At 32.2% G+C, this 19,583-nt stretch overlaps 1 protein-coding gene across 1 annotated transcript in view; it reads left to right on the top strand.

Annotated features, from left to right (window-relative positions):
* The first annotated feature begins 7,610 nt into the window (after positions 1-7,610).
* Positions 7,611-19,583, top strand: part of LOC140449127 (uncharacterized) — a 63,564-nt gene continuing 51,591 nt past the window's right edge. The window contains exons 1-3 of the mRNA XM_072542273.1: positions 7,611-8,652; positions 8,787-8,988; positions 9,097-9,342. Of these exons, the coding sequence (XP_072398374.1) occupies positions 7,611-8,652; positions 8,787-8,988; positions 9,097-9,342 (1,490 nt within the window). The remainder of the gene's footprint in view (positions 8,653-8,786; positions 8,989-9,096; positions 9,343-19,583) is intronic.

Raw genomic sequence — 19,583 nt, 5'->3', positions numbered from 1 at the left:
ACAGAAATACGAACATAGAACCAGATAATTTAGCTAACAAATCTTTATTCGACATATCATAGGACAAATGATACTATTAAATATTTTAAGATCAGATTTGATATGCTACCTCAAACAATAGCAACCACTGCGTTCACAAATAGTTTCCTCGATTTTTTTCTGTAACAGTGGCCAAAATAAAATTATTAAAAACGAATTCTCACCAGTTTAAGTTCATAACAATAATTCAAAGCATTTTACACATAAATAAATTTAAATTATTTGTAAGATTATTCTAATCTCTACAGAAATAGTCACATTAGCATATAACTTACATGTACATGTCTTAACGTAGCTATTGTTTGCCGTTCCCAATCGCCATGTTTTCTTTTCTCTATAGACATTATGTCTTTATATATATATATATATATATATATATATATATATATATATATATATATATATATATATATAAGAATAAGAAAAAAGAAGTACTTGTGACTTTGGAACAAAATAGCAACTCAGTTGATATCAATTCTCAGTTGATTCTTTATGCTATTCTTTAGATTAATCAATCAGCAGCTTCTGGTCCTAAACAGTATCACCACTACTTCGATTAGTCCAGAGATTTTATGTCTAAAAACGAGACGAACAAGCTGAATTTGCTGACACTGTCAATTTTAGAACCCCAAAAAACATGTTAAAAAGTTTGTCACTTCTTGTCAATAAAATTTATTACTTCTATTGACCGGTCACTATAAAATTTCCATTGTTAGAAATTGATGTTCAAAACCCATAAAATGAAAATTTAATTTTAAGTTTTGGCAGCAAATATGAAGCATTTAAAATTTGACTGAAAAATACTGAATTTAAACACACATTAAAAACGAAGGTTGGTGTAGAATATTGTGCGGTAATAATTGGGGGCCCATCATCAAAGTGACCCTATGGTTATACAAAAGGTTTTTAGACCAATGGTAACCTATGGGTTTGTGACGTGGTGTACAAAGACGTAGCAAGTGGCAGCAATAATGCTAGTAAGTAAATCACAAAGGCTAGCATACCTGTTTATTACTGAGATCATCAAAATGACTTCTACAGGATTCTACTCATACCACTTCATGTCTTTATACAGGGCGAAGCCAGATTAGAGATGCACAGATTAATATATAGTCAGCAACATATAAACCAGGCGCATAATGCATAGTGAGATATAACTTTGACAATAAATTCAAAATAAATATACCAGGCAGGGAAGATTGGAAAAAAGGTGTATCCATACAAGTGGAAGCTACCTGGTATACTAATTGCTCAAAAATATCTTTCACAGTAAATCCCTGCTTACAGAGTCATACTCTGTACAGTTGTCATGCAGATCTGGTCTATTGTTAACCTTTCCGGTCGAAAGGTACGCTTATACAGTGTAATATAGTTCTATATTAATAAAGTTTTCTTCTTATTCCTCCTTGTATGTAGGCTTTAAAGCCTGTTTCTTCTTTAATATTAGCCTCCTTAATTGTTTAAATTGTCGCACCATCTTTTTCTTGGTCTACCAATACTTCTTCGTCCATTTGGTGACTTATCTCGTACTATTTGTACTATTCTATCCTCTGCCATTCTACTGATGTGTTAGTTCCACTTTTGCTTCCGTTTTTTCACCCATCCATTTATGTCTTCTATATTGCATGCTCTTCTTACGTTTTCGTTTCTCTCCCTATCCAACAGACTTTTCCCTAATATTCATCGGAGTATTTTCATCTCTGTTATTTCTAGTAGTCGTCTCGTTTTAGATGTGCCAGGTCTTGTCTCCGCCGTGTATCTTAATATAGGTCTAATTGCTGATTTAGAGATTCTTGCTTTTGTGTCTTGTCTTAGGTGTTTGTTCTTCCAGATTATGTCATTAAGAGATCTCGCTGCTTTACTTGCTTTTAAGCTTTTTTATCGTACTTCTTCCTCAACAGCTTCCTAACTAGTTGTATCTATTCCCAGATATCTAAACCTTGCTTCCTGCTTTATTATTTTTCCATCAATTTCGATTTTACATCGTAGTGGGAATTTAGATGTTGTCATAGATTTGCTTTTTTCTGTTGATATTATCATTGTATTTCTTGGCTGTTGTATTGAAGATGTGTGTTAATCTTTGGAGTTCGTCCTCTGTCTCGGTGATTAATGCGGCGTCGTCTGCATAACATAATATTTTAATTTCTTTGTTCTACATTCTGTAGCCATGACCTTTACGTACTGCTTGTATTATTTCGTCCATTATTATATTAAAGAGAAGTGGGCTTAACGAGTGACCCTATCTGACTCCGCTTTATACTGGTATACACTGTGTGAGTTTTCCATTTATCTTTGCCTGTATTCGAATATGGAAGTAGATGTTTTCGATAGTTTGTATAATATTGATTGGTATGTTTATTTTTATGTATATTTATACATTAGGTGTAAGACGTCTTCGACTTGGATGCGATCGAAAGCCTTTATCAGGTCTTTATTGTCATTGTATATAAGTCAATAATATAAGTCAAAACTATGGTCTTTAAATTAATATAAAGAAAATAAAATTCATGGTTATTAGGAAACGTGAAGAAACTGTAGAAAAAGTAAAGATATTTAAGTACTTGGGATGCTGGGAAACGATAAATGGAATCATAATGATGATGACTCTTTTGCACTAGAGACCTTAGTCTGATTAATCGATGTCGTGCCAATAAATGGTACGTACTTCTATACTGTTGAACGAAATTAAGGAAAGGACATAAAGCATAAATATAAGAAACTATTGACAAAACTTTAACGAAGAAATGTAGCGTATTTTAGCCATATCTTAAGAAACTAGTAAGTATGGGTTTCTGCATTTGATAGTTGAAGGAAAGATCTAAGGAAGACAAGGCATCGTACAAAAGAATCTTACGACAATGGCTCGAATTAAGTAGGCTCGAAGGCCAGTACAAATATATGATAACCACAATATATAGAAGAATTCCAGTTAATGGTTGTCAATTTCCGACGAGGAAATGGTACATGACGAACCAAAACAGTTTAAAATTCAACTTTTTTGTTCTTAGAATTATCTTCATTTACACATTTAGCTTTTATTTCTATTACCAACATTGTAAGGAAAAGTAGCTCAGGTAGTCAAAATGAAGAAGATCAGTAAAAATAAGCTGATAATAAAACGCTACTTTACAAAGGACTCGTTGCTCATTATCGGGGCTTCAATAGATATTATGTCTTTAATAGATACGACTCAGAAGTCCACAAAAATATATGAAGAGCACTATCCTTTATTCTTTTACTTCTTATCAGCAGAAGTACGGAAATGCAAACAAGTACGAAACAATTTAGAAATGCCAGCTTGGTAATGAACCGAGGCATAAAAAAAAAAGAAAATATGAATAATGGACAGATTCTCTTTATATCTTGTTTAAATAAAATAAAAATAAAATAAACTTATCACATACGTGGCTTTTTCGCTAAGAACTGTACTGATTAAACTATTAAATTTACATCAGTGGCCATTGCGATACCAAACTAAGAAATAAGCTCAAACGATCGACGTTTATGTGTTTTAAATCATTTTTTTCAGACAACTTCAAAACGTTCATATTAACATTTTTATATTAGGGGAAATATAGTTTAACTAAGTTTATAACACATAGTTTATTTTGTGAGACAAATTACAGACTTCTTACATAATCACACCCAGACAAAACTAATGCATCGGAACTGAAGTACGTAATAAAAACAGACTACGAATAGTTATATGTACAGTGCTCAGTAAAATTTTAAATTTAAGAAAATTAAAATGCTACAACATGTATATCATTTCTAGTAGATATGATTAAAATTTCAGTTAAAAAGTATTAACAAAATCTTGTATTAGTTAATTAATAATTTCTTAAAGTTAGGTACAAAATATGTGTCAAACACAGAAGAATGTAACTAGAAATTAATTAAAACTAAGGATTACACATGTACCCATTATATCTCTACAATTTTATTTTTGTTATTATAGTTCTTCATTAGACATAACGATTCCCAAGTTTCTGGTAGCGTCAGCGCCAGCTTCTAACACGCTTGTGTTTCAAGTTACATATTACGTTCCAGCACCTTCTTTGCCGCCTCCTTTGAGAATATGGCGCTCATATGCAATATTCCAAGACTTGGCTGTTGAAATCATATTTGAAATGTGATTCCTCGGCTGCATTGTTTGTATACAGCATGATCGTTAACTCAGATTTCAGTGTATGGAATATTATTTCCGCAGAAGGTTACAACTTTAACAATGAAAGTTTAATTATATTCAAAATAATAGTCAAACGAACATTACTTTTATATTATGTATGTAATTTGAAGATATAGATTTAATATAATATTTTGTTTATGGATTTTAATAATTTTAATATTTTATATAAGTACTATGTGATGTTAGTAATAATTCGTTAAAAATTGAAAAAAAAAAACAACAATAATGGTAATTTTTGGAAAATTTAATGACAGTCCTATATGAAAATTAACGGAGTATTGTGAATCTGCCTCACAGTAGCTCTAGAGGCAATGCTGAGGCATTGATTTCTTAACCTTCCAATAGATCCACACGGTCTTGCAGTTCGGGTCGAAATTCAATTTCTGATTTTGTCGAAAGTGTGAAAGCTAAGAAACTTAAGCACACAGTATCTTTCCATTTCCAACTATCTTAACCTTCCCATAGGCGGTCCCACAAAAGTAACTAGAACGGTCGCGCGCATAAATCAGAGCAAATGCTTGCCTATGCTGATGATATCATATTGTTGGGGGATCGGAAAACGCTGTATGAGAGGCACATAATGTAGCATTAAAAGAATCAGCTACAAGAATGGGTTTATTAATAAACACCAACAAAACGAAGTATATGAAAATAAGCACGCAATCACAAATCCTACAACCACTTCTTATATAAAACGACGTCATCTAAGCAGTGAACTAAGTACTACTTATAGTTATATAGTAGTACTTAATACTAACTAAGTAAATGTAATACTACCGCAGAGATAAACCGCAGAATTTGCACAGCCAACAGATGTTATTTTGGGCTTTGGGCTTTGGCGAGAAATTCAAAAATAAAACCCTACAAAACAATAATACGCCCAGTTCTAGCATATTGTTCAGAGACCTGGACTCTAACAAAAGGTAATGAAAACATGTTAGGATGTTTTGACAAGTGAATGACAATAGAGTGTGCAAAATACGATACAACTTTGAACTTTATAGAACACACCAGGAATCTGATATCGTGAAACAAATTAAGGTAGGACGTCTGAGGTGGATAGGGCATGTAATGTGGATGAAACCAAATGGCCCAGCTAGAAAAACGCTCCTTAACAGACCCATTATTCAGAGAAAAGGAGAAAAACCCAGAACAAGATTCCTTGATAGCATCGATGAAGACTTGAGAAATATGGGAATATGTGCTGTCCGGAAAAAAGCGATGGAAGAGGGACGACTAGAGAGAAATTCTTCAGGAGGCTAGGACCTACGCAGAGTTGTAAAGCCTGTATGATGATGACATTCTTCTGGGGAGCTGTAGTTCTTAGCTCATTGTCCATTTTCCTATTTTTAGGAAAGTGGACAAGTCATCAATGGATCCCTTATGAGGGTAGGTGTAGGCCAGGACTCGCTGAACGCGTAATCTCGTTTTGACGATATTTTTTTTTATATCCCTTTTTCTATCCGAATTGTCGAATAAAGGCCTCTCCCATTTCTCGCCATTCATCCCTGTTGTGTGCTAGGCGTTTCCACATTGGTCCTGCGACTCTTTTGATATCGTCGCTCCAGCGCATTTGAGGTCTTCCTCTTGGTCTCTTCGCATCGTACGGTCGCCAGTTTCCGACTTCTTTGTTCCATCTACCATCTTCGAGACGTTCGTTGTGTCCAGCCCATTTCCATTTTAATTTAGCTGCTTGTTTCGCGGCGTCCTTTATTTTTGTTTTGTTCCGGATTGCTTCGTTCGTTTGCCGATCTATTAGTGAGCATCTGTCGTTCCATGGCTCGCTGAGTTTTTCGAATCTTGTCCATGTTCTGTTTTGTGAATGTCCAGGTTTGAGCTCCGTAAGTGAGAACGGGAAGGATACAAGAATCGAACACTTTGGTTCGAAGGTTTTGGGGTATCTTTTTGACGATATACCTAGGACTAATATTTTAACCAATATTTAACCGATAAGCTAGCACCAAATGGAAAAGTAACCTTAACGTGCCTTATGATTTTAAAACGTGTTTTAAAAGTTAAAGTTAATAATTTTCAGATCATAAAAGGATTACCAGAAATGGGGATGTTGGCAAATCAATAAAAGAAGGCCACCAAAATACTTTTTTGGATAAACAAACCGTTCACTTAATGAGTTGCCAGGTTTCACATCACCAGAAAAATGAATCCAATTTGCCTACTATTTTCCCTTTTATAAATCTTTATTTGATTTTTGTTTCAGTGTGCCGTCTCTTTCCATCTCTGCTCCCAAATAGATATATTCAAAAAATGATGAAATTACCTTTTCAACTTCGTAGCTAACTTTATTTTTTTAACTCCTTCTATGCACATATATTTCGTTTTCATTTAATTAACATTTACACTTTTAATCGCTTTGTCATAAACTGTAGATTTTTCTGGTCTTGTACGATGACCAGAGCATGAACTCCTCTATTTCATCAGTGCCACATTCAGGTAGATTTAAAAAGGTTTTAAAAGAAAAGAAACTGCAGCATTGCCTTAGTTTCTTACTTACCATACAATTAATAATATAATTAATAATGATAATTTGTAAAAAAAAAACAATATTGCGAATATATAGATTTACAATAATACGAATAGTTTTTTAGTAGAACCTATTTATGAGTAAAAATATTTTAAACTTTTATAAAGTTAAGTAATTTTAAAATAATTAACATAAAATATTCAAAGGTGTGTCAGACATTTATTGCTAAAGGAAGGTAATATTGGATTTTGCATTAAATTAAAATAATAGCTTTCACAATTTTTTAGAAAACTAAGAAGTAAATCGGAAAATACTTTCGTGTATATCGCATATGTTTTTATTGCAAGACATATTATATGCAAAGCAATTTCTCAACCGAGGAGTACGTAGTTACCAACAAATTTAAATATTGTATAAATATTTATACTATTATAATACCTGCAAAAAAGAACTGCTTATTGATATGAAATTATATTGGAAAGTTTATTAAAAAATTATATTTTTTATACAGAATTTAAAATTTACAAAAACTGTTATTTTTAACAATACTAAAAATGAATCTTGTCAATCGATCAAAAATTTTATAAAAATTCAAGTTCTCAATCAGACAACCGTATTGAATATTCTAGCCATCGCAAAAACAAAACTAATAATGAATTAAGATCTGAGCGTTTTGTATTTTATACTTTATTGACAGACCAATGTAGAATATTTTCATGAGAAAAATGACGTACTCTTAACATAATTACACCTGTACAAAATTAATGACATGGGAACTTAAGTATGGTGTACTTAAAAACTCAATTTTTCTTCCCTTCTCTTTGGTCATTTCGGTCACGTGGTCAAAAAATCCAGCCCATTGAAAAGAGGTGCAGGAATTGCTTTATGTCAGTTTTCTCTATGACGAACAACAGAGGACTAATCATTCCAACAAAACTTCAGGACATCATCAAGGACAGACACAAGGCCAGAAGAGCATTCCAGAGGACCAGAAGACAAGAATTCAAGGAATACGGAGATACCCTATCCGAAGAAATAAGAGTAAGACTGAGAAGTCTTACTGAAAACCAGTGGCACAACAACATCAGGAAAGCTAAAGAAAACCACGGAAACGTCTGGAAAATGCCGAAAGCCAAAAGAAGAGGGAAACAAAAGATGCCACAAATTATGGACAACGAGGGAAGACATTACGAAACCCAAGGAAAGGTGGATGCCATCGCAAGGAATATGGCAGCCATACACAGACAAAACCAGGACATGCCGGATGTAAGAACAAGAAGAGAAGTCAACTACGAGTACAACAGGATCAAAGGAAGAAACGAATTACAAATAGAAGAAGAAGACTACACCAGCCCATACGAAGTAGCAAGGATCATCAGAAAACTGAAAGGAAGCAGAGCACCAAGACCGGAAGGAATCCACAACATCACCCTCAAGGAACTTCCAAGGAAGATTATAGTACAGCTGTACTATATCTTCAAATTCTGCTTGGAGAAAGGACACTTTCCAAACAACTGGAAGCACGCCAAGATCATCCCCCTTCTAAAATCGAAGAAAGACGGAAGAAGACCAGAAAGCTACAGGCCTATTTCTCTCCTAGAAACCATGGGAAAAATTCTGGAAAAGATCATCTACAAGAGACTGATGAAGCACACAGAAAGAAGAGGAATTATCCAAGAGGAACAATTCGGATTCAGAAAAGGAAGGAACTGTGAACTTCAATTAGCAAGAATCATCAGCGACGCCAAAATAAAATTCAACAGGAGACAAAGGATAGGACTAGCCATACTGGACATAGAAAAAGCATATGACACGGTTTGGAAAAAGGCACTAATCTTCAAGGTGGACAAGACTAGACTTCCCCTCTACCTCATCAACATCTGTGACACTTACCTGTCCAACAGAACATTCCAAGTTTCAGCGGAGATGCGGACCAAAAGATGTCAGCAATTCAAGATATTCAGGAAGGAATGCCTCAGGGCAGCATTTTATCTCCAATTTTATATAACATTTTTGTTTCAGACCTACCTACAGATCCAAGAACTTCAACAGCTCTTTATGCAGACGATACAGCAGTATATGCATCCGGAAAAGACGAAGAAAGAATCATCAGGAATATGGAAAACCACTTGGACAAAATTACAAGGTACACCGAAAAATGGAAGATAAAAATTACCGCCCAAAAGACGCAGTTCATAGTCTTCAGCCAGAGTTTAAGACCACCACAAAACCAAATCAGGATAGGAGGCAACAGGATCCGGGAAGAAGACTCAGTCAAGTATCTAGGAGTCCACCTCGACAGAAGACTCAACTTCCGGATGCATATACAAAAAACTAAGGTAAAAGCTAATGCAGCTAAAAGACTAATTCTCCCTTTCATTTTTAGGACCAGCCCGCTGTCCAAGGCCAAGAAAATTCAGTTGTACCAGGCCTATGTGAGATCGGTGATGCTGTACGCAGTTTCAGTGTGGAGTTCCATCGCAGAGACACACTGGAGAAGATTAGAAGCCACTGAAACATCATGTTACCGGATCATCGACGGAACATCATGGGAAAACAGAGTTACAAATGCAACCATCAGAGAAAGGCTCCAGTATACACCACTGAGGGAGGTGGCCGAGAAAAGGACCAGGTACTTCTTCCACCAGGCCACAAAAAGACTCCGAAAGACCAAGGGCATCCTCGAGAATAACAGGATCCAGAGGAGGCATAGAACTACCCATAAACTGATCGACCATCTGATCAGGGTCTAGCTGGATGGTTGCCGGAAAACAGCCAAGCAGGGAAGTAGGTACGGTGCCGTAAATTAGTACCTACAGAAGAAGACAAGGATAAAACTACACAAAGAGGTCCAGGATGCCGGGAGGTCAAATAATCAAGAAGCTGGCGGTGCAAGTGCGGGCCGCTGAATAAAGAAGACTAATATGAATGAAATACTCAATGAAATGTTACTTTTATTAGGCAATAAACGTTTTTATTTTTTATTTTTATTTTATTTTTTATTATTATTTAGGTCAGTTTTCTCTGTCGCCTTGAAGAAATGACGCTGTATTGCAATGCTCAATCTAATGGATTTATATTTCTATGACTTCGAAAAAAATTATATTAATCTCAGTTTAATTTTTAAGATTAATTATTAACAGTCAAAATTTCAACCACGTTTTTATTAACTAAGTGGGATTAATTACTTTTTAGATACACTGAGAATGCTCTAATAAGACTGGTCATTCTGAACATACTCAACTATTGTAATCCATTTTATTTTTTTTATTTTATTTTTAAAAATACGGTACCATAAAATCGGGTGAAATTGATCACTCTAAAATTATTCATTCAAAAATATGAGTAAATTATAAAATTCACTTACCAATATGATTATATTAACTTTAAAGTGAAATTCTATACATTCTATTCCTTACATCAACCCGTTTTGTAAACATACAGGCTGTTTCTGCTGAATTAAGGAATTAAGGATAGGGCAAAATGGCAATAATATCACTCATTTTAGCCGAAAATTTATCACGTTCGACCAGTTTTAAGGCCTTCTTTACTTTATCCGTAGATTTATATCCTACAACCTCTATGTCCTTTTCATTGGTTTTTTGAATTTTATCAGCATAGCGATGGTATTGCTTTTTTCTTCTTCCTCACAATATCTTTACTAACAGAAAAATTCCTTCTTTGATGTCATCCTTGTTATAGGAAAAATATTTAACCCCATTATTATTGTCAGACTCATCCAAGCTAGACGTTTCACTTTCTGTTTCGTTATCACTTGCTAGCTCTTCTTCACTGTCGCTTTCAGTTTTATCAGGTTGCTGAGTTACAACACTTTTTGGTTGGTTCGCTCAATATTTCGCCTGGATGGAGCAGCTAAATATCTTTTCTCCCTTAGATAATGTACCAAAAGGTTGTCGATTTGGCTTTCTATTTCTTCATCTTCTGTACCTAACTTATTTAAAACTTTCTTGGGGAGAAAAGGTAAACTTCCGTGGCTGCAAAGGAGGAAACAGTAATTCATTTTATAGCGCTGTTTTCGTCCACTGTTTTTGTTATTTTGTCCATGTGCACAAGAGTAGTATTTAACAAGTTTGGAAAAACTTTCTTATCTATTGTGGTTAACGTGGGGCGACAGTTTTTCCAAAAACTAAGAGTTTTACTCCAAGCCATCTAAAAGGGATGGAAGAAACCGACATCAAGTGGTTGGGTCAAATGTATTGAGTTTTTGACCAAACATATAAGCCCATTTTTCGTCCTTCAAGACGTTTTGTATGTGGTATTATCAAACGCTTTCGAGTAGTGGACGAAGCACAAATATGTTTTTGGATTAAAATCTCTAGATTTTTCTATACTTTGTCTAAGATTGAGAATTTGTTCTCGTGTTCCTCTTCCAGGGACAAATCCACATTGTTCTTGTGGGATCTATGGTAGAAGTATTGATTTTAATCTCTCGTTAATTATAATTAGCAGAACTTTTCAGATGGCATTACACAGTTTGAACATTACTTCAATTCCTATGTCTCCCATTTCCTTAAGTGCTTCCGCTTTGATTTCGTCTTCTCCTTGAGATTTTCCCGTTTTTAATTTTTTATTGCGGTTTCTATTTCCGATATTAAAATATGTCGTTCCTTTTCGTCTTTATTTCTCCTGGATTCACGTCTTCATGGTCACTATAAAACAACATTTTACATTATTGTTTCCATGTCGCTGCTTTGCCCTCTGGATTGGTGATGATCGTTTCCAAGTTATCCTTAATTATCTGCGTTTGTGGTTTGTACTCTTTAGTTAAGTATTTTACTTTGGGCCTATTACATTGAATATTATTAAGGATACTGGGAGGCATTATATTCGTCTTCTATTTTAAATATTCCAGTTATGTTCTAACATGCCCTATAATTGTGATGTTTTTTTTTTACATCTCAGAATAATGTATTAAAGCGTAAATTTCAATCCGAGCAATGCAATAAACATAAAACTAGATCAAACCTGATTTTCCCATTCTATTACATTTCGTTTATGTGCTTTAGCAATCATCGTAATAAAAGATTTCTGTTAAAGCTTATTTCCTCCGAGTATAAAAATAATAGCGATTGTTGTATGTTATTTACATTTATATTTACTTTTATATCGAGAGCAACCATAAAGCTCATCATGATCTCCGTAAATTAACACTTTTAGTGTATCAGTTTCTGTTTAACAAAAGTCTACTTTTATTTCGTATCATAGTTTATCACCTTAGTTAGAAGAAGCTATATTAAAGAAGATTAATGGATCCAAATGAAATACTGGATTAGTATTCCAATTCGAATATAAGCAAGGAATTAGATTTAAAGTTTAAGAATTACAATCAGATTATTTCCTATATATTTCAGTAGTTTGTATTTATTTAGACAGTTTTTATATTACGACATAAATTATAAGGACTTATTAGCATAGAAATATGATCAATAATTGTCCTTCTATCTAGTGGTCTGAAAAAAGTAACCTATGATATAGCAGATAGATATCGATATGATAGCAATAGTCGTTTTTTAATAAATAATTATGTCAAAGGCACAGGTATTGAAAGTTTTTGAATACAAAATAGAAATCTTTTGTACACAGAATTTTGAAAGTAAGGAGAAAGCTTTTAGTAAAAGACGAGGGTAGATAATAATCTTGATGGTTAGTTATATTGTTATATCGAGACTTTTAAACAAAAAAAAAGGAATTATTCATGAAATTGGAAATACCAAATGATTTAAGGTCATGACGACAGCGAATTTGTTTACTGAGAAAGTATTGAATGTGATTGGTTGAAATTTAAGGTGAGGACTGTATGATGCTGGAATCTAATTGGTAAGAGCGGAAGGTAGAGGGACACGACGTTAAGCTGATTTTGCGATGAAGGAGGAGATTTTACTGTGTTCTGAAGTTCTGAAGAATCTGGTTGTTTTGTTGCTCCATAGCCTGCAGTAAAAGTGAGCAGAGTTGCTTGTAAATAAAAATTATGTATGGTGTTTGATGTGTCTGTGGAACAAGCCAAAGGAGTGGTAGCAGTTCAAAGCGGAATTTAGATCCTGTATTAAGGAAAACATGTGTAACATACATGTAGTGACAATGGTTGAAGTAAAAATCCTTTCGATTAGTAAGTAAGTGTGTTTCTGTGGGATAGTTGTTTATCCAGGAGGTGTTTCCTATAATCAAGAACTTAAAAATCATTGATTATTAAGTTCTTGATTATAGGTTTTGGGGAATGCTTCTGATTTTTACAGTTTGCGGACTCGAGATTGCTAGTTTTGCCAAAGAATCTACTTCTTCATTACCAGCAATTCCGATATGGGAAGGAATCCATACAAAGTTGACATTTATGTTCATAGTTTGCAGTTGGCTTAATGCTGATTTAATAAGTAGTAGACTTGGATGGCTAGGATATAAGTTATTTAGGGAAATTACAGAACTTAGGGAATCCGTAATAATGACAGGGTTTTTGATACTATTTTCTACCACAACATTTATTGAATTGAGAATAGCGGTTTACTCAGCTGCGTAAATGGATGTTAATTTAGAGTGTTTCATTAATATTTTTGTTTTATTAGACATAAATGCTGCTCCCACTCCATCTATAGTTTTAGAGGCATCGATATATATATAAGATTATGGTTACTGTATGTCATGAGTTCTTGGAGGACATATTGATATAATGCTTTGGGATGGTTATCTGCTTTTTTATATATGGAGAGTCTGGTATTGATAGATGGGATGGGAATAGTCCAAGGAGGAACAGTGTTAATATCTGGTATACAATAGGTATCTGGAAATTTGAATTCAAGTTCATTGAAGTATCTATTTACCATTTCATAAAAAGGAAGGTCAAGCCTAGCATGTGTTTTAAAGATATTCCTAAAACGGTCTGAATTTACATAGTGGTTAACAGGATTAATAGGATTTGCCTATATTGATGCCGCATGTGTTAGTAAAAGTTGTTTTCTTCGGAATTCCAGGGGGACTTCTCCAGCTTTACAGTGTAAACTTTTAGTAGGGATAGTATAAAACACCTAGTATGGTTCGCAAAGCACTATTTAGTATTCGATCGAGTTGTTTTATGATATATGGTTTTGCTGAATCATAAATAAGACCTGATCAATGACTTGCACATAAGGGTCAGTGTTTTACTATCTGCTCCCCACGTGTTGTGTGCAACAGTTTATATAATGTTAAGTGCAGATTGACACGTACTTTTTAGATCATGAATGTGGTGGTTCCAGGATAATCTGTTGTCAAATGTCATGCCTAGACATTTAATTTTCTTTAATTAACATATTTTATTTCTTTATTAAATAGTTTTAATTCTGGAGTGATATAAATTCTTTTTTTAAAAGTAACATAGCCTTTGATTTTGTTGTTGATAATTGAAGACCTGTGGAATTTGTCCATAATTCGAGATTCCATAGCACTTTCTGTAGATGGGTCTGAAGGATTTTATCATTTATCCTTATCCATTTTACCTTTACCCATTTATATCATTGTATCATTTATCATTTATCAAAAATGATTAAGTCATCTGCAAAGAGTCTAGCTCTTACTGGTAAGTCACAAGTGGAGATAATATTATTTATTGCAATAGAAATAGGGAGACGCTTAAATTAGATCCTTGGTGAATTCCGTTTTTTTGAATTTTTTGTATTAGATAAAGTACCGTTAACTCGTACATTAAAAGTTCGATAAGATAGGAAATTTTTTATGAATTGTGCTATGTTACTTTTTATTCCACGTCGACTAAGTGTTTCATGTTTCAATAATATCATGTCGCCAAACTGTATCGTATGTTCTAGTTATATCAAAAACTACTATAAATTTATTTGATTTAATAATTTGAAATTAAATTTTAAAAATTGTTGGATAAATTATTTTCACAAATTTATTTATTTTTATTTATTTTCCCATTGTCTATTTTTCCCTCACAGGCAAGAGTATAGATATTACTTTGAAGCCACGTAAAAAAATTAACGATAAAAAATAGCCCTGAGATTAAAAATTAAGAGAAATTTATTTGTTTTGCAAAATTAAGACAAATTAAGGTTTAAAAAACATCATAAGAGTCATAATTTGCAATTCATAATAATATATTATATATATATATATATATATATATATATATATATATATATATATATATATATATATATATATATATTATAAATCACTGACTTCGTGATTTATGTCTTGGTTGCATGTATTGATTTTTCTGGAATCCTTGTATGCCGTAAATTAGTTATTTAAGTGCGAATTCATGTTAAGTATAACAGTTTCTATTTCTTGCTACAATTCATACTTAAATTACTTTTCAGTTTAATAACGCTGTTGAATCGTTATATATTTAATTAATGGTGAGTAACGTTGAAATTTTTTATTAAAAGTAAAAGTACCTTTTACAATGTCAATGACTTAGAATAGGTAAGTGAAAGGAGAAAGGGAATGTCGCTAGGAAGGACCTAGAAGAAAGGTTGAAGCAGGGACGGTGTCAGCAAAATTTTTGTTTTGTTTTGTTATATACTCTTTGTTTTTTTCTGTACATATACCAGTCAAAACTAAGTTTTATAAATGTAACATTTGGTAAGATTTTTGTAGGTTTATCTCTATATATGTAATTTTAATATCCGTTATTTAACTGCTGTTTTACTAAATTGCACTTGTTTGGTTGCATTTTAACAAATAACATGTTAGGCTATAATCAAAGTCACATTATGATGAAACGTGTTAGATATACTTAAATACAGTTAGTTTAAAAACAAAATAAATAATTTATATAACATCCAAATATATATTTTTTTTACTTTAACAAGTATTGCTATTTGGAAAAGGGGTTCGGTTATTTGTGAATATCATCTCTCAGTTTTTTAAGCCAGCATATTTTTCTTTTGTGTTATGGTCGTTTTCCGTACATTATTGTAATAAGTTTTCGACATCTTCTTATAAGTTTGTGATATTATATTAAAATAATTTAATTTAATTTAAAAATTTGCGTAGATCTTAGATACAAGAAATCAAAATTAATAGTTGTTAGAGAATGCAGCCTGTGTGTCCTTATGATACAGTTTATACCCATAAGAAGATTAAAAGATTTAGAAACTATTATAAAATAAGAACCAGTTTTCAAAATTGTTTTACCTTCCACCATTTTTATATTATTTTTGATTTTATATTTCAAATTTTTTTTTGTAGTGCTAGTATCCTATTTTATTTTATTATTTTACACATACAAATTACTTAAAATTTTTAATTAACTGAATCTTCATTTATAGTTTATTGTTACTCTGACAAAGTTTTTATATCATTCGCTATAAATCGCCTTGCCATCAAAAAATCTGCTGTCTTGTACAATATAAAACATATATCTCGTTAATACTGCCTTGTAAGATAAATTTAACAAATTTGTAAGATTTTAAAAAGTCGACATAAGATAGATTTCGTAGTTTTTTGGAACCGACAGGAGGTGCTTGATATATTGCTATTTGGCCGAGTACGTGATGGCCTTTTTCACAGGCGACAAGAAATGTAATTCCTGGGATCAGCAAGGCATGTTAAATTCGATAACTTTTTGCAGCGAACATAAAAATATATATCACAAAACTTTTCCGAACGTGGCGTTCGGTTAGTTTTGGATATTCTGGTTTTTATCTAAAATAGTTAAATTCTTTACACTTTTATACTATTATTAATTTTAAAAAAATAGTAATGAGGTTAACAAAGCAACAAATATTTTTTTTAAGTAGCTTAAATTATTTAATTTAGTTAGGTAAAAATTTCCTAAAATTATGATAAAAAAAATTGTAAAATCTTCTTGTGGTGCTTGTAGTACTTGTCAGTTTCAGATATTTTCTATTACCATGGTACTTTGGACTTTATTTATCATGTTAATAACTGGTTGAAATATTCCTGCGATCGTTAAATTCTATCAAACTGTCAAATTGTAGAGCAAGGAAATACGCCGTTTTCTTGGACTTCTATAACCAAACACTTTCTTAAATAACCATCCATAATTTCCATATTCTAATTTCCTTTTTTTTCGGTAGTTTGTCTAAACTACCTAAATTTCCGTTTTTGTGTCGTAATAAGGAGGTTATTTTCTCATTCTGCAGAGAACTTTAGAATTTAGAATTTGACCAACCCATGTTAATCGAAATATTCGTCTGTAGTAACATATTCAAATTAATACAAACTATGTTCGAGCAACTCGCTGAAAGCTCCCAATATGTCGGCCTAAAAAAATGGCAAAAATAAAATAAATGACAAACATAGACGACTCCAGACGTATAAGTATAAATGGCACTGAGATGGAACAAGTCCAAAAATAATAGTTAACTAGGCCAAATTCTGAAACTTGATACAGCGAACCAAGGTGAAGAAATTACTAGAAGAACAAGACTAGCATGGGGAGGATTTGGAAAGCTAATTGGACACTTAAGAACAGAAAAATACCTCAGTGCTTAAGAAGCAAAGTGTTCAGTTCAAGAGTATTGCTAGATTTATTTGATAGGAAGTGGAACGACTTGGTAAAATCAAACCAAAGTCGAGAACATCGCAACAAAAATTGTCAAACTCATATGGAGCTTCGCAGGCTCATTAGATTGCTACAATACAACATTGGAGACCTTACAAAAGTAGACCAAGAGGAAGATCACAGATTAGATGGGTAGATAACACAAAAAAAGTCGGAAGAAATTATAAAGTATATTGTATCGATCTCTAGGATAGTTATTGATTAATATATTGATTAGTATGGAGATGTCTATGTTGAGAAAATGTATGTCTGAGAAAAACAGAAATAGAAGAACAGAATGTTACGTTGGATACTTAGGATTTCAGTAAAATAAAGATGAAACAGATAATGCAGATATGTGAAAATTACATTCTCTACTATAAAATAAAAGGTTGTCAAATCAAACGAACAAATATTTAGAAAAAAATAGAAGGGAATAAAAAAACTAATATGGTTGAAGCAAGGTTTTACAGAAGATAATAAAATTCGGAATAAAATAGGTATCGCAATGACATTAGTAGACTAGATATCAGCGAAACAACTGTCCTGGTACAGCCACATAAGAAAAGTGCCACACGAAAAGATTACCGGTTGATGGTACTCAGGTTACTCGGTTGATGGTTGATAAAAAAAATTTTTAATATAACGTTTTAAATTTACTTCGTCAAAATAAGGCTATCCAACAATTTGGTGAATGTCATTACACAACACAAGACAAGGGACACAGTTTAAAATCTGTTATAAATTTAAAGAAGCTACATAATGGGTAACAGCAGCAATGGGTCCTGGTCTTAACGGAAATGTTAAAGTGACATCTGAGATATGATAACTTGAGATAGAGTGTGAATGTAAGAACTAGACTAAACAATCTATTAGATATTGGGTGGTTGACTACAATTAAAAGGTCTACCAATACCGTAGAAAAGAAGAAATTGAACTATAAAATTAAAATACTTAGAAATAAAAATCAAAATTTAAAACAGAGTGTATAAATGGGGTATAATACCAATAGTTTAGTGGGAGATTTTGAAATATACAGCTATGTAGATGGTATATCTAAATTAAGAAGAGATGTGGAGAATGTAATCAACGCCAACTATAGATCAATTGATCATAAACAAGCTTGTTTTGTAAGTTATTAATGACTAAAATATTAATATATTAATTAAAATATGAAATTAATTAACTCTTAATCGGTATACTCAGTGCCAAAGTTTAAACAGTTGAGCTGAGCCTCATACAAGGTGAAGCTGTAATAAAATTTTCAAAGATAGGTTTAAATTTAGTACAATTTAAATTAATTTGACTATTAACACAGTAAGAGTTTTCCATTGTAATTTTCAAATCTTCCAATAAGTCCAATTCCAAGTAGTTTTTCTTTCTACTAATGTCATGTAAAATAGATGAACCAGTATTGATATTAAAATTATGTTTACTGAATAATAAATGGTGACCAAAACTTGAAGAGTTTGGTCTTTTCAAATGTTCTCTGATTCTGGTAAAAAACTTTTAAATGGTTCTACCTATATAAGAGGCATCACAATCATCATATTTTTATTAATAAATACAATTTTTGTCAAGAGTGTTTATTCTATCTTTGGTGTTAATTAAAAAGGAACCTAAAGAGTTGTGTAACTTGAAGAAAATTTTGATGTCTTCAATTGTAGAAGTAAAAAGTAATGAATAAGCTAGCTTTTCTGCAATTTTAAGTTTAACTCTATTTATAGGCTTATGGATGATGTTGGGATCATAACCATTATTGAAAGCAATATACTTGAGAATATTAAGTTCTATATTGAAGTTCTCATTAGAAAGTGAAAATTTGAGAAGTCTATAATTGTAACTGTTGAAAGCAGCCATTTTATGTTGTCTTTTGCTGATATGTTGCAATTGTTTAAAAGGTTGTGTATTAAAGGTAAAGTTTCATGTCTTGGTGCAGAAGTAAACAAATTGGAAACATAAAAAGAAACTAAATAAAAACTTTCTTCTATTTTGATGTTATTTAAACGAATAAATATTTCACTAAACTAAAAACAAAAACTTCAAAACTCAAAAAATCACATGTTGTTTAAGAGATACCATGTACTAACTGTGAAGGTGTCTATATTGGGCAAACCAATCTACTGTTTCAAAATAAATTGTCCTTTTTTGTGGAGGTAAATGGCAGTAATTTCGAACAATTATTGTTAAAAGTTTTGGTAGTAAAATGATTATTGTAAATGTTTGTAATAAAATTGTTAAAAAATATATTTTTTTTCAATACAGTTTTCTTGCTTTTGTATTTATTTTTCTTACAAATTACTCACCTTAAGTATTATGTGTTATACATTTTTAAAATCTGCACAAAAAGA

The sequence above is a fragment of the Diabrotica undecimpunctata genome, chromosome 8, assembly GCF_040954645.1.
Source record: "Diabrotica undecimpunctata isolate CICGRU chromosome 8, icDiaUnde3, whole genome shotgun sequence".
Classification (NCBI taxonomy): Eukaryota; Metazoa; Arthropoda; class Insecta; order Coleoptera; family Chrysomelidae; genus Diabrotica; species Diabrotica undecimpunctata.
Note: the sequence above shows the minus strand (reverse complement) of the source record. Positions and strands in the feature narration are given on the sequence as shown.